This window comes from Scomber japonicus, chromosome 11 (assembly GCF_027409825.1).
Source record: "Scomber japonicus isolate fScoJap1 chromosome 11, fScoJap1.pri, whole genome shotgun sequence".
Lineage (NCBI taxonomy): Eukaryota > Metazoa > Chordata > Actinopteri > Scombriformes > Scombridae > Scomber > Scomber japonicus.
The window spans coordinates 15271613-15292746 of NC_070588.1; the positions used below are offsets into that span (position 1 = coordinate 15271613).

Here is a 21134-nt window from a genome sequence, read left to right on the forward strand (position 1 = left end):
GTGTCGATGGCGCACACTCTTCTCTTCAGTTATTTATTTTCTCCAGTTCTGACTAGTACCGACTGAGGCTATTTCAGGCACAAGTTATATTTGTATGTTTGGGGTTCTAATGATTCACAGCCACATTAACTCTTCTAAATGTTCAATATACTCTTAAAGAATGCTGCACTGGTTCCCCCTCTACTCTTCTCACTACATGCAAACAGCTGTCTTCAAACATTAGGAGTTTGACTAACTACTGACTGGAGGTGCACTCCAGTCAGTAGTTAGTCAAACTCCTAATGTTTGAAGACAGCACCATCACCATTGGGCTCCCCTCTGGTGGGGGTGAGTATGCCTACAGGTGGGAGATTAACCATGTGGTATCCTGGTGTAGCCAAAACAACTTAGCTTAACCCTCTAAAAACAGAGGAGATGATTGGGGATTTCAGAGGGAACACAGCCCCACCCCCAGTTGAAGTCCTTCGTCTTCCTGTGAACAATCATCAGCCAGGACCTCAAGCGGGAGCAGAAAGTTAGCTCCCTCAACAAGAAGGCACAGCAGAGGATGTACTGCACCTGCTAAAGCCAATGGTGGTGCACTTCTACAATGCCATCATTGAGTCCACCCTCACCTCCTCCATCACCAACCGGTATGTTGCTGCCACTGCCAAGTATAAGGGCAGGGCAGAGTGTAGTATATCATTCGCTCTGCTAGTAGGTTGATTGGCTGCAACCTGCTGTCCCTCCAGGACCTGTATGTCTACAGGCGAGCAGCAAAGATCATGGCTGACCCCTACCAACCTGGGCAGGCTATCTTGACTAAAACCTCACACCAAAAGAATAGTGTCTTCCTTTCTGCACATGGCCTCATCAACAAGGCCCAGGGCCCCCAATGACACAGACTCTATCTTGCTCATAGTCACTACCAGTCATATTAGTAAGAACTCTATCATTTTATATTGCTGTAAACTCATCACATCTTACATGGCGTATTACATTAATGCCATTATTTGTATTCTTTCTTATTACACTTGCACATTCCCAGTCAATATTTTGCACATTATGTGTAAAAACTCTACAGCTTTCTTTACATAGACAATTTTTTTTTAAGTTTGTATATTTACTCTACCTGTCTTTCATGGTAGTTGTATTTTTCTCACTTTATATAGATTTTTTTAATCTGATCTTTTCTTAATTGTTATGCATCACTATACCGAGACAAATTTCTTCTATTTGGCCATAAATGTGGCTCTGAAGAATGGGTTGGTCAACTAGGATCAATTTGACTTGTTTTGGTTTGCTGGACTCACTGGCAGACACCAGTGTTTTGTACTTCAAAACACTCACACTCTCACACTCTCTCATCAGTAAACTGTCTCTGGCAGTTTCATTCATCCTCTCCCTGAGAAATCCAGCTCTCACACCAAACCTGGCATATTCCACATGATCCCACCTGGCATGTTCCCTGCGGCTTTGACCTTGTTCTTATTTGCCCAGCAACACCATTCAAACCCGGAGCAGGCAGGTAGGCTGGCAGGGATTACTGCTCTGTGGCCTGCTATCCCCCTCCAGCCACCACCAGGTATTTAAATCAGCCCAGGTGAGTCACCAGAGGGAATCAGAATATGAAGAAAGAGGGATTATAGCAAAATGTCAGCCATGTGAGAGCAGATGCCTGAACACTGTGCCAGAATCTGTTTATATTCCCCCCTTTCAACTGCTGGGCCTGCACCAACAGATTATTACTTTCACCCACCTACAGCAGGCTGTCCAATCCACTCTGTCAGGGCTCATGGCCATGACAGTGAGGGAAAGCTGATTTAGACATCGGCCCACATCCCGACAATCAAATCAGGACTGGGCGGCTCTCATATTTCCGAGGTTCCTCTGTTTGATGTTCATATCATTAAATATGCTACCATTTTGCCTGCTGCACCAAATGGAAAACAAATGTGAGCAGTATGTTTACAGATTTCTGTTTCATAACATTGTTTACTGACATGATGAACAGCGGCCCTGAAAGTCCAGAGTCTGCATTAATTAGGGAAACAAGTACAGATACCAGAGTGCAACTGTTCAACTCTGTCCCAGAATAACAGATCACACGTGTGGTTCAGAACAGAGTATAACTTTGGCTATAGACTGATCTACTGATAATACTGTTTTGTTGTTTTAAACTCTGGACTTTTCCTTTATTGGTTACTTGGTCTTGACATCCTTTTTTATTTTTGGTGATGGAAACAGTCCATAGCAGGTATTTATCTTTCCTCCCAGCAACAAGCCCTTGAAGATGTGTGGACTAGTATCTGTGAAAGGTCAGATTTCACTTCACTCTTCTATAGTCATAAGTCTCTGTATGCCTTTGGTTTCTGTCAATATGAATGTGAGATTTAACAGTTCCAGACAGGTGTTTAGTAGCTGGACATTTTTGAGGTAATTTGAGCCCCTCCTCTTTTGAGATGAAGGCTTTGCTGCTCTGAGAAATATTCTGATAAAAGTAAGGCCACAAGGTTGTGGTTATTTTAAAACACTACTCTCTTTAAAATGTGACTGCCTTAGTGGATAACAGCAACCTCCAGGCATTTTGGCCTCTCCAAACCTGAGAGTTGAATGAGAGCAAGTGTGACTGGTAGCAGAAGGTCAGGATGGATGCTGTGTTGACATGGTAACGTGTAAATGATGAGGTGGGATAGGAGGCTAAATTGGCTCTTTGTTGGCGGGGCAGCTGCCACCTAAAGGAAGGTTTCCCCTATGGGGCCCAGTAGGGCTTCCCTTAATGAGGAGCAGAGTGACAGAGACACAGATGACACTGCTGCTGCTGCTTCTGCTGCTGCTGTGTTTGTGAGTGTGAGAATGAATGCAATGTGCATGTTAATAGGCTGTCTTATGATACAATAATATGTTGCAGGAAGTTCAGCTGCTTTACTGAAGGTACAGTACGTTAAAACCCAATCGAAACGACCATATTGGCGTTTGCTGAGTGGCACAAAAAACTGCCTTCCCTAGTGGATTGCTGGGAGTAGTGGGATTATTGGATCCTGCCAGACACGCCCCAGGCATGTGTGTGTATATGTTTGTGTTCATGTGTATGTGTGTGCGTGTGTGCAAGCATGTGTGTTCTCTGAACCTGATCCCCTTGTACCACCAGCTGCTGTGAACACACACTCAAACACATGGACACACATAGTAACAATGCCAGGGAGGTGTTTATCTGCCAAAGTTGCTCCAAACCTCTTTTTCTCTCTGTCACTCTCTCTATACATATATATGCATATAAAGTGACCCCCAGACTGCTGGTCCACCAAAAATGTACATACCATAATGTATCGTGCTAATGGCTGTTGACATTAGGTCACACATTTGAAAGGAAGTGTGTAGAGAATGTATGGAGGGGAAGACTGAATAGGGTCTGTGTTTGTACAAGCTTGTCTCTAGAGCTCTGTAGGGATTAAAGGATCAGCCCCTGATAATTTCTCTCTCTCTCTCTCTCTCTCTCTCTCTCTCTCTCTCTCTCTCTCTCTCTCTCTCTCTCTCTCTCTCTCTCTCTCTCTCTCTCTCTCTCTCTCTCGCCCTCTCTCTCGCCCTCTCTCTCTCGCCCTCTCTAGCTGTCTCTCTGTCTTTCTTCATTTTATCCATTCTGCTGAATATCTGCATTGTGTCATTCTCTGGAGTTATATTTACCTCATGCAAACATGCAATGTGTTCTTTTTTGTTTTTGTTTTGTGTTTAACATCAGAGTGGCAGTCAATGTGACCTTTTGCCAGTCACGGTCACTTTATGAAAGTCCAGTAAATAAATGGCTGTGTAAGTGAAACCCCTCTTGATCAAGCCGGACATTATTAATGGAATTCTATACCCTATAGAGATCTCCCATTACAGATTAATGGGAAAGGTCTGTTTCTTATTCTTGGTGTCATATATAGATGCATAGATTTTGTCTATATTCAGCTATTAGCACAGGAAAGCGATTGGGTCAAGCAAGAGTACAAATGGGTGAAAATTCTAAGCATTTGAAAGGCATCAGATTTTCTTGTGTTGAGTTGGGTTATAGAGGTTACTGTGCATGCAAGCCTGTGTCTTGATGTGCATGTTTCTCTATAGCTAACCACATCCACACTCCGTGTCCCACGTCAGAAGCCCAGCTCTGAGAATCATCCGTGGGGTGGAATTACAGCACAGGCCTCTACTCACACAGCTCGATTGTCTCGGCTGTGGAAGGGACGGATTTATTGGATACCTGAGAGAGCATTCTCTCCTTCCCCTGCACTCTCAGCAACCTGCTTAGAGACAGGCCTGCATTATAGATGAGCTTCTGGCAGGCACTACACTCTCACAGCACTCAGGTTACCCCCCCCCCCCACCCCCTAGTGGATACACACAGATACAGTACATGCACTCGTACTAATATGTAAGCAGCATTCATATGGACCAATAGTTCAGGACATATAGCACGTAACTGTCAACATCTCCAGTTAAGGCTTGTCAAGAACCTTTCTCTTACCCCCTTTTCTGTTTTCAAATATACAGAAATGGAAAAAAATGTCAAATACTGAATGCATGATTTAACACACACATTGGAGACTTGCAGCATTTCAGCAGTGACGTTGTATGTTATAGAGGGCTTGATTGTACTTTGACCTTTTCCAAGTGGAAGACGTGTGCTTTCATGCCAATGTTCCCTGCAGAGGGTAACGTACACGAAAAGTGTTATAGCTGAACTTCTTGACTGTCCTCTCCTCTTTAGAAACCTTCCACGTAACACAGGCCAACTCACTGCTCTGCCCCTCTGTCTCCTCCTTCCTGGACTTTGATCTCCTGTTCCCAACTGTAGACTGTACAGCCACTCTCTCTCTGTCCCTCACTCTCTGATTTTTTTCTTCCCCCTCAAACTTGATTGGATTTCTAAGGCCATAATGTCCTCAGTGGCTTTAAAGTGTCATTTACTGCAGCAATTGATTCAAGGCTTTTTGTGCAGATTAGTAAACGAACACAGTCAGACTGTGGATAAATGGCCATCTGTTTGCCTCTATGTAAACACAGTATATGCTACAGTTGCAACAAATTAAAGCCCCATGTTTGGGATTTCTGACCTTGACAACTCCCAGTGGTGACGTTGAAAAAGACTGTGTGGCAGACAGCATTGCATGTTGTTACAACACTCCCCACACTTTCGATACAGGGACACTGAGATGAAAGAAAGAGAGCGACACACAGTGTAGACAGGGATTGTCTCCACAATTTTTCTAGAAACAAAAATTTAAGCAATTTTAATAATCTGATGTAAAATGGTATAATCATGCAAACTATTACACAAAGTGGCTTTAATTGACATCTTGTAGGAAGGTTAGGTACTGTAGGTTGTACAGTTCTCCAGTTTTCTTAGTTACATCTATGACATAAGACATGCATTCATGGTTAACATTCTTCCTTAGGAGGCACATACAGTAGTTTGGCATTATAAGATAAGAGTGTACGCCAGTAGCCTACATGTTAGACACATACTGTAACGAAAATGTCCACAGTTCAATTCCAGCAGCGACATGAAAGCTGCATCTTTGTTGCATGTCGTTCCCCTCGTCTCTCTCTCCTATTTGTCATCTCTCTATTATTGCAATAAAAAAGACATAAAATGTCTGAACAATATTTTAAACAAACAAATCAAGAACACATTTAAACTGATCTTAATATGATCCCAGCCTTCACTCTTTGGTTTTTATCTGGATAGTATTCATTTTTTATCTAGATTTTATTACTTTTAACTCTTTTTCTGCTTTTATTGTAGAAGTATCCTACGATCATGATTTTATTTGTTTAATTTTGTTCTGCTATAATTATTACTTATTGTTAATTTATATGCACTGTTTTTATTATTTATTTGCTTGACATATATTTTTTCTTACATTTGACACTTTGGCACTTTTCTGTTGAACTCTCCTTCTTCTTGGTGAAAATGATGATAAACTGCCCTTCAGCTGAGTCAAGTGCAATACTTGGAAAAGTGTAATACTGTGTAGATCAGGAGTGACTGAGTACACTTTCCTTTGTTGTTGTATTTTCTGTTCACGTTCTTTGTTGATGTTTTATGTGTCTGTGTCTGCAGCCCCTGTAGTACTACTGTCTACAACACATTTCCAGTAAGGGACAATAAAGTTCATCATTATCCTTATCCTTAGATACTCTATAGTATTGTCAAGAAATACCATTACCAACAGACTAAAACTTCTGTGTAGCCAAACTCTGACATATGCACAAAAACTTAAAATATATCATATATTATATATTAGCATTTGCTAAAAAATGACAGAAGCCAGCCATTTGAGGACATAGTTATTTTGGGGGCATTTTATTCCTTATTCTGAAAAACTGAAAGTAGAGAAATGACAGGAAATGAGGGGAGAAAGAGATGGGGATTTACATACAACAAATATCCCCTGCAGGATGTGAACCGGGGGACATAGTGATTATTAAAATATCAGGAGACCGACTAATGTGATGTTGGATTTGGTCTCTTCATCCAATTTGTGGATAGTCAGAAAATGTAGAGCAATGTCAGTCTCATCCCTTTTAAATATTAATACATTTTTTGTGATGTTACTGAGCTGATATCAGATATCAGATTTTTTTGGCCTTAAGCTTTGGTAGAAAGTCAAACAAGAGGATGGTGACAAGTAACAACTTTTTACTTTATTTACATAAACTCTTCTGTGTAGTCCTCTTCCTCATTGCACTTGTATCTAGTCAGCTTCTTGAGAGTTTGTACTCCAGAATCACTGTCCTCTAACGTTTGATTGTCTTGCCTCACTTGTAAGTCACTTTGGATAAAAGCAATGTGCTGATGTGTAAGGTGATATTTGTCTACCATGAGAAATTCTTTACCATACTGTTTATACCTTGGTATGTTGGCATTTCTACTATAATATTTCCGGTGCATTTGTTGTGGTAAATGGTGTAGCTCTGATTTATATTATGAGGGTTGTGTCCCTTCTTTGACCCTGTTCAGCATTGTCTTGTGTTACACTAACAAAGATGCTTTTCTCCTGTTGGGTCAGTGACTGCAGAAAAGCAGAAAGCATGTTCACTGCGTGGCTGGCCTGTGGTGGCCGCTATGCCTGGCCCTGCCGTTTAAGCACTGAGTATGGTTTGTGTGTGCCAGATGTTTTACTCTCAGCTGTCGTAATACACAGCAAGACATTTTAATCCCTGCTATACTGTTACCGCTTCACAGAGAACATAGTAAAGCCCTGATCGTGTGTGTGATCGGTTTATTCACTGTTTCCCAGAAATTTCCCAGAATTGCATTATTTGTATCTACTCTGGCCTGATTTAAAGCCTATCTGATATTCCTGACATCCCCCACCCTGCTGTGTTTACACTCAATAGTTAAAAATAATCATCGTTAGGCACGCAGGTGGTCGATTGGTTAGTGCGCATGCCACATACGCAACCGACCCCAGTTCAAATTCCAGCCGGAGGTCCTTTGCTGCATGTCACATCCCCCTCTATCCCATGTTTCCTGTCTGTCTTCTGCTAAATAAATGTGTCTATGCCAGACAAAATCTTAAAAAAAAAAAACATCATTAATGTTAGCTCTTCAAACCCAGATCTATAGAGGAAATGAGAGGATTGCTTTTCTCTGTGTGGAGGTAATGAGGGTCCATGGCAACAGCTCTGATCATGTTTACTTTTTTGTATTTTGCTTTTTTCCTTTAGCTAACATGTTTCTCTTTCTTGTTCTTCATCTGTCTCCTGTCTCTACAGGTAATTTTCAACATTCAGACAAACCAGTGCGTTAGGACGCCACACTCATCATCTCTTGGCAGCCCATGCACATGCATGACACCATGGGTAGTTCCCCCGAGGTGCTCTCGTGGACTTCCTGCCCCAGTCTGTTGGTGGGCAAGCTGAAGGAGGAGCTCAAACTCACTGTTGTTGGGGACGCTATGAAGAAATCAAACACACCCAACTCCCAACCCCAGCCTCCTCAGGCCCCTCCCTCTAATTTACCTCCTCAGATTATCACAGACCTGGCCCCGCCGACACACCTGCCGGTTCCCCTGCAGACGCTGCAGACACTGCAGACACCTGGCCAGGAGGAAGACTCAGTGCTGGGGGGTTTAACTCCCCCTAACACAGCCTTGAGCGTGGACTCAACGCGGAGCGAGGGTGGGCACTTTGACAACAGCGTGCTCCAGCTACAGGAGCAGGATCATGAGGAGGCTGGGTCGCCAGCATCCTGTGAGCACGGTGGGTGTGGCAGTGGAATGGAGGAGCAGATGGGAGAAGGGGACTGTCCCATGGACCACAATGGAGAGGGGAGGCAAGGTCACCCACATCACCCTGATGACATCAAGCTGCACTTCCACAGAGCAGGGCCTGGGTCTGGCGGTTTCCTAGAGGGGCTGTTTGGCTGTCTTCGTCCAGTCTGGAACATCATAGGAAAGACTTACTCAACAGAATACAAGCTACAACAGCAAGGTTAGTGCTTAGCTTTCTGCATGGCATCGTTTACACAACGTAGTGCACCGTGTTTATTCCAGATGTCCCTGAACCTTTAAGGCTTCTAAGAAACAAACTTCAGATCTCCCTCCCATTTTTCCTAATATATTCTGAAACTGTAATTGAATAGCCTCTCCTAGCTTTGCCATATTGCTGCTCTGGGTGAAGCTGTATTGCTGTCAGTTTGAATTGAGGTCATGATGAAGGTAGACTCACCTTGCTGCGGGGCTGCCTGCACAAGCTGGACACACAGGCTTCAGGATACAAGTGTGGTCAGACAGAACTGGGCTGAGTCTTGTGGTTGGTCAGCTAATGTTCAAAATTAGTGTGCAAGAGATTTCAGCAGCATAGCTGGTTTCAAAACCGCATAACGAGGAAGGAACAGCATATGACTCACGGTTTGAGTGTATGAGACAGTTAAAGGATTTTAACACAAGGCCATAGGTTTGCGTTAGCTCATTATGGCTGAATAATACAAGATCTACAGCTAACCATGTGTTTTTGTGTTTCTGAGTTACTATGTTCCAATAAGGAAGTAAAATGTAGACTTAAACAACATGACAGTTAATTTGCAAGAAACAATTTCTCTTCTTAAAGAGCAAACCTGACAGCAAAGCAAAACTAGACAGAAAAAAAACAATGCTAAAGGTCAAGATCTGTCTTATACACTTCCAAAAAAGAACAACCTGTAGTGTTCACTATATATGACATATTGGTAAAGTGTAATTTCCTTGTTTCCAGACATGTGGGAGGTTCCATTTGAGGAAATCTCTGAGCTGCAGTGGCTGGGTAGCGGTGCACAGGGAGCCGTCTTTCTGGGCAAATTCCGCTCTGAGGAGGTGGCCATCAAGAAGGTCCGTGAGCAGAAGGAGACAGACATTAAACACCTGCGAAAACTCAAGCATCCCAATATCATCAGCTTCAAGTAAGTCGACAACTATTGATGAGCTTTTTTCATTGTGCCCTTTAAGTTCTTTTTTAAAGCACTTCTCTACAAATAGGTTTATTTTGTTTTTGTTAGGGGCGTGTGCACCCAGGCACCTTGTTACTGCATCATCATGGAGTACTGTGCCCAGGGCCAGCTTTATGAGGTCCTGAGGGCAGGGCGGAAAGTTACCCCCAGGCTGCTGGTGGACTGGGCCTCAGGCATTGCCAGTGGCATGAACTACCTACACCTCCACAAGATCATCCACAGAGATCTCAAATCTCCCAAGTGAGTCGCCTCTTTTGTTGGTTTTGTCATATGAGAAATATAATACAGTTTGGGGAGTAAATTTGGAGTGATCAAATCATTTTTTGCTTTATTTAATCTGGTAGTCTTATTAAGATTGAGATCTATTTGTCAAGAGAGACCAAATAATAAAAAAAACATTCATAGTCAGACAAGCATAAATCAGTATAAAGAAACAACACAACTAAGGCTAGACACAATCAACCAAAATGAATAAAAACATTTATGAGTCATAAAAAAACATCAGATAATACAGCTTTAAAATCTCTTTTTAGCTTTAAAAAATTGATTGAAATACTCGAGAAAATGTATAGTTCATTTCATTTAAAAAGTGCATTGTACCTGAAACCAGTTCTACCAACATTAGTGGGTACATATGAGATACTTAAGCTTAAGTAATTACTGTATCGTGTACTGCAGTTACAAGATTCAGGATTTCTGCACTTGTTTTTTGCACCTTTTAAATTCTCACCATTGTGTACTCCACTTCTGTCAAAATCAATACGCATTATATCGCCTAAAACACCATTAAAGCCAGGTTACAATAGAAATCCAGTTAAAGTGTTGTGTAAAGCAGCAAAGTTGTAATTCCCTCATGATCTACAGAAAAGGTCTTTCATGGTTATGCAGCGGCTCACAGAGGCTGCGGTCACGTTCTTATAGCTGATCTTGTAAAGCTTGGGAAAACAGCTCAGTGGCCTTGTTTAAGATTTCTTTGCCCTCAGCAGCAGCAGCAGCAGCAGTCCAGCCTTTCAACTCTGCATAGTCTGACATTAACTGAAATACCATTCTCAGAGTTGGTAAAAGCTAGTCGCTTTAATATAAAGCAGACAGGACTCTGTGTCTTAACTCATCCTGCTCATCTTATCTCGTCCTCAGCCTCAGCACACTGTAGCCCTGTTTCTCTAATCAATATCATCATGCTGCAGCACTGCCAAACACTGTATTAGTCAGCAGAATGATAGGCGGCTGAATGTGCTGGAAAGGTCAGTCTCATTTACTTAATGGGGTGATTCAGATGCAGAAATGTGCTTCTGTAACAGTGGAGTCTGTAAAAAAAAAACTAATGTTGAATACTACAGAATGAATTGTATGCCCCTTAAAAAAACAACAGAAAAACTTGGCGTTTGTCTAAATGATTTCACCTGGGTAATCTGTCATGGATTAATATCAGTCTGATGCTGCTTGGCTTTGATATAAAAGGGTAACGTGAGTTCCTATAATAACTACACAATTACTACACAGGAAACATCATATTACAGGATTACTGTAGCTTTTAATAATACAGTATCAATCTCACAAACACTTGTGTAGGTTGTTGCAACATTTCACAAGGTGACTAAATTAAAGAATATATTTGCTATAATGTTCCACCATTTTTTAATCTGCAGTGGAAATCCATCAATACTCTTGTATAAATTTTATGTTTATGTCCAACACAAGATTTGTCTGTTGAAGTATTTTTTTTTTTTTTTAAAGATTTTGTTGGCATAGACGCCTTTATTTAGCAGTAGACCAACAGGAAACATGGGAGAGAGAGGTGTGACATGCAGCCTCTGGAGGACCTCTGATCGGGATTCGAACCGCGCACTAAAGATTGTTGCCAATATGCAGTAATTTATATGTGTTTTCTGTTTTTGTGTCTTTTATAGTGTTTTGGTCACCCACAACGACTCTGTGAAAATCTCTGACTTTGGAACATCCAAAGAGCTCAGTGACAAAAGTACAAAGATGTCATTCGCTGGTACTGTGGCCTGGATGGCACCAGAGGTGATAAGAAATGAGCCTGTGTCTGAAAAAGTAGACATCTGGTGAGTTGGTCAATGCTGCAGATTTAAAATGATATATTTAAATTGTCTGTGAATGTCACTGTACATTAAACAGTCTTGCTTGTCTATCTATAATTGTGCTGCAGGTCATTTGGAGTGGTGTTATGGGAACTGCTGACTGGAGAGATTCCTTACAAAGACGTGGATTCCTCCGCCATCATTTGGGGCGTTGGCAGCAACAGTCTTCACCTCCCTGTCCCCTCCACTTGCCCGGACGGTTTCAAAATCCTCATGAAACAAACATGGTGAGTATGGATTATATATTAAGTGCAATAACACATTTTACACTGCATCTGATGTTCTTTTTAAACATCACTGTTACTTTTGGCTGAGTGCTTTGGACAAACACTAACTGAGAATTTGCCCAAAAGTACACCTTCTCATTTATCATAATTACATCTCCTCTCTCTGATGTGCATCAATGCTAGGCAAGGCAAGCCCAGGAACAGACCATCTTTTCGTCAGATCCTCCTACACCTTGACATTGCCTCTGCGGATGTTCTAGGAGCTCCTCAGGAGACATACTTCAAGTCTCAGGTCTGCACTGCAACTGTAAAACACCAGCAAATGCACTTCACTTTGTAATGGATTCTTTATACTGGTTTTCTCATGTTTGGTGTTCACATACTATCTAACCTCTAGATATTTATTTGTTTGAGATAGCATTGATTTCTCAGCTGTAGCGTTGATGGCAGTGAGAATTGTTAGCATTTTTTGACTTTGCCCATTCATATTACAGGCTGAATGGAGAGAGGAGGTGAAGAAACATTTTGAGAAGATCAAAAGCGAAGGCACCTGTATCCACAGGCTTGACGAAGAGCTGATCAGGCGCAGACGGGATGAACTCAGGTATGTGAGTAGTAAGTGCTTGAAGGACACATTCAGAGGAACACGCGACCATAGTAAACATATTGCCTACCTGTTAATGATGGCATGAGCTCTGTCTTTCAGTGTGTTCATTTAACTTTTATTTATCTGGTATATTTTTCTTCTTCTATGTTAATTATTCCTAATGTGGTGCTGAAGTTATTTGAACATTTGTCTTGATTTTCAACCCTTCTCAGGCATGCACTGGATATCCGGGAGCACTATGAGAGGAAACTGGAGCGGGCCAACAACCTCTACATGGAGCTGAGTGCCATCATGCTGCAGCTGGAGGTCCGAGAGAAGGAACTAATGAAGTATGTAAATAAGCTATTTATCACAGCATGGATCACTCTGCTTTACTGCTATCCTTCTCCTTTCCTCATTAGCAGGCTTCACTGGTAGTCAGTTTATCATAATTTCTTCCCTCTCAAAGGCAGTAACTACTAAACAAACACCGCTACTGCAGAAAAACTTTTGGGTCAGTTTGTTTTTTAGAGCAATACTGCATTTTTATTTATTTTTTTGACTCACATCACAATCAATTCTCAGTAACACAGTTCACATTTCAGCCTCAGTTTCTCAGGCATTTGTTTTTGTTTCAGGTATGAAATAAATAAATAAAAGCCTCTGTGAGTTTCCCCTCTCTTGATTTGTTGCCATTTTCATGACATTTTTCCACTCATCAGGATTTCCGTTCTCTTCTGAATAATGGATCTTCTTCATTTCTCTAAAAATAAACAACTAAATCTAGGATCATCTACGAGCTCACACTCATGCATGTAGATTTGAACTTGGAATATGTTGTCTGTCATGTAAAATCATATCAGTTTAGAGCTCTGAATGAACGTCATGTAACGCCAGACTAATTCTGTCATCCGTGCAGGAGAGAGCAGGCAGTGGAGAAGAAATATCCCGGCACCTACAAGCGTCACCTGGTCAGACCCATTGTCAGGTCCAATGCTGTAGAGAAGCTCATCAAGAAGAAAGGAAGCATTTCCCACAAAGCTGGGTTGCCTCCTACTAAAAGGTTTGTTGAACAGCTTATCATAGACGAAAAGAGGATTAATAAAGCCCTGATGTAACGTTGATCCATTATATAAGTTATCATTATCAGTAAAGTAAGTAAGATTAACCATAAGAGGTGTAACTAAAATAAATTTGATGTATAAAACATACTTAAACAGCTGTTAAAATTCTTAATTTTGATATTTCTGTATGGATGTCCCACCAGGCCAGACTTACTACGTTCTGATGGCATCCCCAGTGTTGACCCTCTCCCCTCCCCCTCGCCACTATCTGCCAGTCCAAAGGTCTCCACACCTCCTGGAAAAGCCCGCTACCGAAGCAAGCCCCGTCACCGCCGCGCCAACAGCAAAGGGAGCCACAGCGAGTTCCCTGGTGTGCTGAAACTTGTTGCAGGGCCACTAGAAGACACCCAGTCACTCCAAGAGCAGCCCTACCACCATCACCACCACCACCACCACCTCCCACCAACTGAGGGGCCCTTCCTCCCTTTGAAGGGCCGTGAAGAGGCCGTTGTCAACTGTGCCAACAACCTGCGCTACTTTGGCCCCGCAGCTGCTCTCCGTAGCCCTCAGACTGACCACCTGCAGCGTCGTGTTTCAGGCTCCAGCCCTGACCTCATTTCCACCGCAGTGGATGCAGACACACGTCAGCGGACTTCATCCACCAGCTCCAATCCCGTCCCAGGTGCAGGCGCTGGTTCGTTGTGTCCCTGCTGCCAGGCTCACCCTTTCCCTGGATGCCTACACTGTCAAGAGACCCCTCCTGCATCCAACCACCCAGAGCTGCCCCACTACTCACTGCTCAACACCCAAGAAGGCACCCATTCTTCTTTAGGGGCTCCCAGCAAAGATCCAGCTTCAGATGGCGAGACCACAAAGAAGGCAGAGCCTCAGGAACAAGAGGGGTCCCAACTCACCCACACCCTGCCCACTGCACTGCCTCGCACTCTCAGACCTCTCAGGAAGGTAAACAGCTGGAAGCCTTCCTTCAGTCAAGCTGTGTTAAAGTATGTATTTGTGTGAAGGAAATGGGGTTGAAAATGATGGATTAACAGCTGTAATTGCTTCATTTACAGGGTGGAGATGAGTCATCTGAAGAGGAAGAGGGGGAGGTGGACAGTGAAGTGGAGTTTCCAAGGAGACAGAGGTAAAATGCTCATTTACATGCAACCTTTACCATCACGCTGTTGTAACACTGTTGAATCATGTTGTGTAATTAAGAAAATTATAGTTTGTACTATTGGCATGCCCTTACACATGAATCTTCACATCAACACACTTTTGTATTCCTTTGCTCCCTCACAGACCTCATCGCTGTATGAGCAGCTTCCAGTCTTACTCCACCTTCAGCTCAGAGAACCTGTCTGTGTCTGACGGAGAGGAGGGGAACACCAGCGACCACTCCCATAGCGGGCCCCTGGAGAGGATGAGCGCCAGCCAGGAGGAGCACCTGGATGAGCTGCTGTCACACACACCAGACATCCCCATCGACATCTCCACCCAGTCAGATGGCCTGTCCGACAAGGAGTGCGCTGTCCGCAGGGTCAAGACCCAGATCTCCCTGGGCAAACTGTGCTCTGACGAACACAGCTACGAGGTTAGTAATATAGATGTGTCGTTGTGTGGCATCCATAATTTTGGAGGACCTTAGTTGCATGTCATCCTAATCTCTCTTCTAACATTTCCTGTCTGAATCTCACCTGCACATTTATCAATTAAATGTCCAAAAAATGTTTGAATAATAAAATAGAAATTTTAAAGCAGTTGCCTGACACTGTACTTGTGCTGTTGTTTCACTGTCTTCTGCATTTCACATCTCTTTCAGAATCCGCTACAGTTTGGGGACTCAGACTGCGATACATCAGAAGCAGAGTGCTCCGACGCCACCATTAGAAACAAAAAAGTCAGTGCTCCTTCCACATGGTGAATCCACCCGCAGAGCTCTGTTCCGTTTTTGCCTCGAGGCCACCGTGTCCCACTCTGCCCTGCAGAAAATAGCAATAAAGAGGACAACAAAGCTCCCTATAGCAAAGCCCCATGCAATCTCTCCCAGAACCTCCCCCTGCCCCTCCCCTTGTAAACCTCCCCTCATCTCTAGCACAGCATCCAGGCAACCCATGGCAGGGATTCCCTTTTGAATGATAATGTACAGTAGATATTGTAACATTCATAATTTATTTTTGTCTGAGTTTTGAAGGAAAATTCAGGACATCTGTAAATTCTCTGATCCAAACAGAATGGAGAGAGAGAGAAGAAAAGACTATAAAAGACACATTTTGAAACTGAGCATGGGCTAAGTGTTTGTTAGGGAGAGACTGAGACTGGACGAAGATGCAGGTGATGATGATGATGATGATGATGATGATGATGATGATGATGATACGAAGTTTGAGGCAGACAGCTAGCAGACAGGAGTCACATCACTGCAATTGTTGGCCTCTCAGGTGACTGACCCCAGACTATGAGAATCACTACAAGCCTTTATCTGGCTGCGGTCACTCTCTGCATCTTATTGATTTAGACTGAAAAACCCAACCAACAAGCACTCTCTCTTACTACAGTATGACCAACCTACTTTATCATGAGTGCAGAGCCCCAGTCCCCTGCCTCACCTGCCCCACCTCAAACCCATCCCCACAATGGCGGGCGGGGAACTCAGAGCTCATGAAAACAGTGTGAACACCAGCATGAACAACCTGCCTTGCAACCTGACTCCCTCCCCAACACCACCACACGTGTCTAGTCATCAGGACCTTTGCTGAACTGTCCTCGCATGCCTGCACAGCTTGCAAAATGCAAAAGCTGCCAGAAGACTGCATGAAGTGGACAAGCTTAGCAGAGTGAACAGAGATGAAGACTCAGCTGACAGCTAAGGAACAATTTAATTAAAAAAAGAGACTCTTTCTCTGTGATCCAGCTTGTCCTTCTCTCCAAGACATCATTGTCATCATCAATCAGATGTCATGACCACAGGTGTTGAGGGACTTATCAGTGTGTGTGTGTGCGTGTGTGTTTGAGAGAGAGAGAGAGAGAGAGAGAGAGAGAGAGAGAGTACACAAAGCCCCTTCCTCTCCATTAGACATTACAGTTACAAGTCTCATCTCAGGATTGTATGCGGACTGTAAGAAACTGGACTGGACCAATTATTGTATGTTGGAATGTTCTTTGAGTGGCACATATTACGGACCGTGCAGGAATATTTAAAGGTCTTATGAATAGCCTTGATGTTCAACCCTTTATTGCTGTAACGAACATTAATATTACTTAGAGACGTAGAGTGTTTTAGTTGCGCTCCAGGTGCAGTATCCCATTTCTTAAAGTCACTCGGTGCAGTATCTCATGTACCATTTTCTAGCAGGGTAATTTATATTGTCTTCGTGAGGTGTGGCACTGTGTAGATGTCCAAAAATGCTAAGTGTGTCCTGTGCAAAACAGCAATAACATAGGTTGGGTGAGAAGATGTTGTTCACTCAGGATCCGGAGCGTCTAGCTGGCTAGACACAACACAGTGACTGGTGGCTAGTGGAGAGCAACAACAGCTTATAGATCCTATATTCTTTATTAGTCCCAGTTTTTTTGAACTTGCCTTTCCAGAATTTGATGCTCAGGTTTTGTGTTGCTGATTGAGAACAGGAGCAATATATCAACAGCCACTTGGTGGCAACAGTTACAATTACTTACATTACCTTGTGTTATGTAAATGTCCTGGCTCCACTCCTTTTTCTACTCAAGGCAGAGCATCCAAATGCTAGAAGCCCAGCAATATTACTTCTTTTTTTTTTGTCTTGATGTCTTTGAAAACGAGATACTGCATCTGTGAGAGCTTTATTTTTACCCCTGTTTGAGTGTTTGTCATTCACCTTAATGATTTTGCGGATGAGAAATAGCGAGGCAAGGTTAAATTTAACGACAATGATGTCAAGATGTCAGCTCAAGTGTATGCAGAAGGCTGAGATTCTTAAATATGGAATATAAGCCAGAGATAAGGCCACAGAGCATTAAGCTGCTCTTGGTTTTCAACAACCTCATCTCAGTGTTAGTTGCTCCTGTGTATATAAACATCTGTAAATGTAATGTGATCTGTTTTTTTCTGTCCTTTCTCTTTAATGTATCACACAGCTCTGACAAAGCTTAGGGATTCTGTCACTGATGACCAGCCGACTGGTTGAAAATGAGCAGGAAAATTCTTGGAAGTGTATTACATCAGTATTGAACACTGCAGGAGGGAATGTGTCATATAAACCCAGTATCACAAGGTGAATCTAAAACTGTACTGATGGATAATTACCTTTTGCTTGAAAGCTTTGGAAAGGCTTGGTACTGCTGCCTTTCCTTGAGCCTCCTTCAACCTTCTTCACTCTGTTTACGTTTGTGTGACATAACCTTTAGTGTATTGAAATTATCCGATCAAGCTGTTTAAATAACATTGTCTTTCTGGCATATATGCTGTGAAGTATGATTGTTGTTAAGTTTTTAATTTAATTTTGATTATTTTTTTTTGTTTTTTTCTTTGTAGCTGGCCTACATGATTATTGAATTAATTTATTATGAATGACTGGTAAGGTGTAGTGTTCTTTTTAATTTCAGGCAGCTTTAGAAAAGTCATGATCTATGATTTCTCCTGAAACAAAGTATTATTTAAAGGAAGCACAATGAATTGGTATGGGGAAAAGACAGTATTTGTTTTGTAGGACAAAAGCATTGTCATATCTTTGACCCTGCAGGGGACCGTTGATCAATTAGATCGCCATAGCAGATCAAGTATGATTTTTATCAAATTTCATATCAGTAAATAGCAACATCAAGTGTGCCCATACCTTTCTTATCTCAACATAATCACTTTTGTTTTAAAAATAAGCCAGTCAGTGGACTTTAACCAAAGGGTTAATGAAACAGTAAGCCTGAAGACTGCAGATTTCTGTACTTCTGCAATGGCCCCTTCCTCTCATTTTTAATCAAATACCTACTTACTTACATCTGAATTTCTGTGAAATTGTTTCTAACTGTGGACATCATGTTGCCTCATCCCATGTATCGAACATCTGTTTCTTTGTTACTCTCATTTCCAAACCCCTCTTCCTGTTTGAATGGCATTATGATCAACCAATCCTGTCAGTTCCCTGTATTATCCAGTGTACAGTACAATGGGTATCTGGGAGAATAAAATCTGAGCAAGCAAGTGCATGGAATAAATGCTGATGTACTGTACCCAACACCTTCTGGTCTGTCTCGTCTGTGACCAAGATTATTTCTGATACGTTATCAACTCTGCCAATGATTTATATGAATTCACAGATTAATTAATAGATTTTTTTAGTTTTATAATTAGTTTGCATATTTTATGTGTATTCATAAAAACTATACTTGTAGTCTTGTTTTGGTTATAAACATAATATGATATAATAATATATAATGGTTTTCTGAACAATTGAGCATTTCATTTAATTTTACAAGGATTATTTCAAGCAATCTTTTGCTAGTGACCTATTCAGTTTAGTTTTAGTTTATTAAGTGTATTATCATTCCAGTGCATGAAAGAGAACAAAATTAGGTACTCAGGTTCTAGATCAGTAATAAATACTAAGTATAAAAATATGATTTTTGAATAACTGTGAGAGGAGATAAACAGTCAAGTGGACTCAATTGCACAAGCCCATGATTAACAGTGATAATGAGCAGTGTTGCTCAGTAAGGTGAAGCACAAGGTACAGCAGTTAAAGACAAGTTTTGTAGTGTGTTAAAGCAATTTCAGTGTGATGCAGAGTTTGTCAATCTCACAGCTACTGGGAAGAAGCTGTTCTTTAGCCTGTTAGTTCTGAACCTGATGCTACATAATCTCCTGCCTGAGGGGAAGGGGGCAAACAGTACATTTCATCATCAACAACCTTTATTTTCTCAGGGATACTTTGAGAGGTGACCTTCATTTTCAATGATGCCGAGATTACATAACACCAAATCAAACAGCAGAAAGTCAATTCCTAATTAAAATAGTTACATTCAAAAACATTGCAGGGTGAGTGGAGTCATGATGATCATGATGCAGGAAGCCTTATCCTTGCACCTGCTGATGTAGATGGCACTGCTGTTGTCAATGATCTTCTGTGCAGAATTCACTACCCGCTGCAGTGCCTTTTTGTCTACAGCAGAGCAGGTGCCATACCACACAGTGATGCTGGAAGTGAGGACACTCTCCATCACACACCTGCGAAAAGATGTGAGGACCGAGATACCAAGGCCAGTGTGCTTCAGCCTCCTTGGGAAGTAGAGGGGGTGAAGTGAAATGATACCTTTTACCTTCTGTATGTAAAAGAATGTTACACATTGGTAGGTTTTGAAGTATATGGCAGGTATTAAGTATTGGATAATAGGGAGGAGTATTAAGGATTCAGGTAGATCTAAAGGTAGATTAAAGTGTCGAAAGCATCTAGGTAAGTATACAGGTAAGTATTTTCCAAAACAGTGCATGGTAAGTATAAAAGTAAGTATTAAGTAAGTTATAGGACTAGTGTTTAGGTAGGTATGGCTGTAGGTATGGCTCTATGCAGAGACAGCAGCATGAACAGGCTTGACCCACCATCACAGCCAGGTTCCTAAAGGGAAGGGGGGAACAACTGCGCAGAGCTGGGGCAGTGACAATGTCTCTGATGCTGGCACAGCTGCTGCTGCTGCTGCTGGGGACAGAGATATAGGCCTAGCTGCTCAAACACCTGCCAGGTCATCTCCAGCCAGCCATGGCCTGGATGTTCAGGCTGAAAAATTATTTGGTGGAGAGTGCTGCATTCATCATCAGCCAGAGGTACCTGTGTCCTGTTTGAGTAGCACACATGGTGCAACCACTGTCAAATGCCTGGGGCATGCAGAAGAGGTATGTATGTGATATGTACATATGTGTTCATATGATATGTTTGCCAGGAGGTTTGTGTTAACTTTCGTCAAGATATGTTTCCATCTTTAAATGAAGCCCAAATAAGGGCATGTGCATCACATGTAGACGCAGGTAGATGTCTTTGATGCTAATCTCTGGTTCTCAGATCACACTCTTCTACTTTAATTTTCTTTCGATTTCTCCTTCCTGCTCTGTGGACGGGCTTTGAACCATAAAGTCTCTGTTGGTTCATATTAGGGATATTAAGCATCACATTTAAGTACTCTGTAGCTTACAGTAAATCGAGTATGTTGAAGTTAACAACAAGTATTTTCTTCAGTCTCCAAACAGGTAGCATTGCACAATACACACTTTTTTTAAGTAGAAAAAAACAGTTGAAATGGTAAAATCAGGTAGAGAATCCGCCTATCACCTGAGCGACCACACCTGCTGGTCAAGCTTCTGCTGACCATTCACCACAACTGCCTGGTCCATGGCCTCAGGCTCAATGACCAATCTTTGCATTTTCCAGGATAAGTTGTGACACTTCTCACATAGTAGCAGTATTTCTATCCATATTATTTATTAGACACTGGATCCATTCCACACTAGGTCTACTAGTAGATATTTTGCCTGTGTTTAATCAAACGTCTAACTCGGGGAACACTGTTGGATTTTTCTGGGTCCCAGGTCATGTAGGAGTACAGGGGAATAAAGAGGTCAATAAGGAAAGCAAAAAGAAAAAGAAAGAGTCATCAACAGGAAGGGATTAGATCTGGAAGTATTGTGTGTTGAAACTGAGGTTTAGCGTGTTGAAAAAAATCACTCAAGTCCTTGTT

At 42.1% G+C, this 21134-nt stretch overlaps 1 protein-coding gene across 2 annotated transcripts in view; it reads left to right on the forward strand.

The window, feature by feature from the left end:
- Positions 1-18053, forward strand: part of si:ch211-45c16.2 (mitogen-activated protein kinase kinase kinase 13) — a 37937-nt gene extending 19884 nt beyond the window's left edge. For both annotated transcript variants that reach the window (XM_053328494.1, XM_053328495.1), the window contains exons 3-15: positions 7741-8457; positions 9220-9403; positions 9500-9691; positions 11362-11520; positions 11625-11783; positions 11967-12075; positions 12278-12387; positions 12603-12719; positions 13289-13432; positions 13637-14396; positions 14507-14577; positions 14736-15027; positions 15256-18053. In XM_053328494.1, coding sequence (XP_053184469.1) covers positions 7806-8457; positions 9220-9403; positions 9500-9691; positions 11362-11520; positions 11625-11783; positions 11967-12075; positions 12278-12387; positions 12603-12719; positions 13289-13432; positions 13637-14396; positions 14507-14577; positions 14736-15027; positions 15256-15357 — 3051 coding nt within the window. In that variant the 5' untranslated portion in view covers positions 7741-7805 and the 3' untranslated portion in view covers positions 15358-18053. The remainder of the gene's footprint in view (positions 1-7740; positions 8458-9219; positions 9404-9499; positions 9692-11361; positions 11521-11624; positions 11784-11966; positions 12076-12277; positions 12388-12602; positions 12720-13288; positions 13433-13636; positions 14397-14506; positions 14578-14735; positions 15028-15255) is intronic.
- The last annotated feature ends 3081 nt before the right edge of the window (positions 18054-21134 follow it).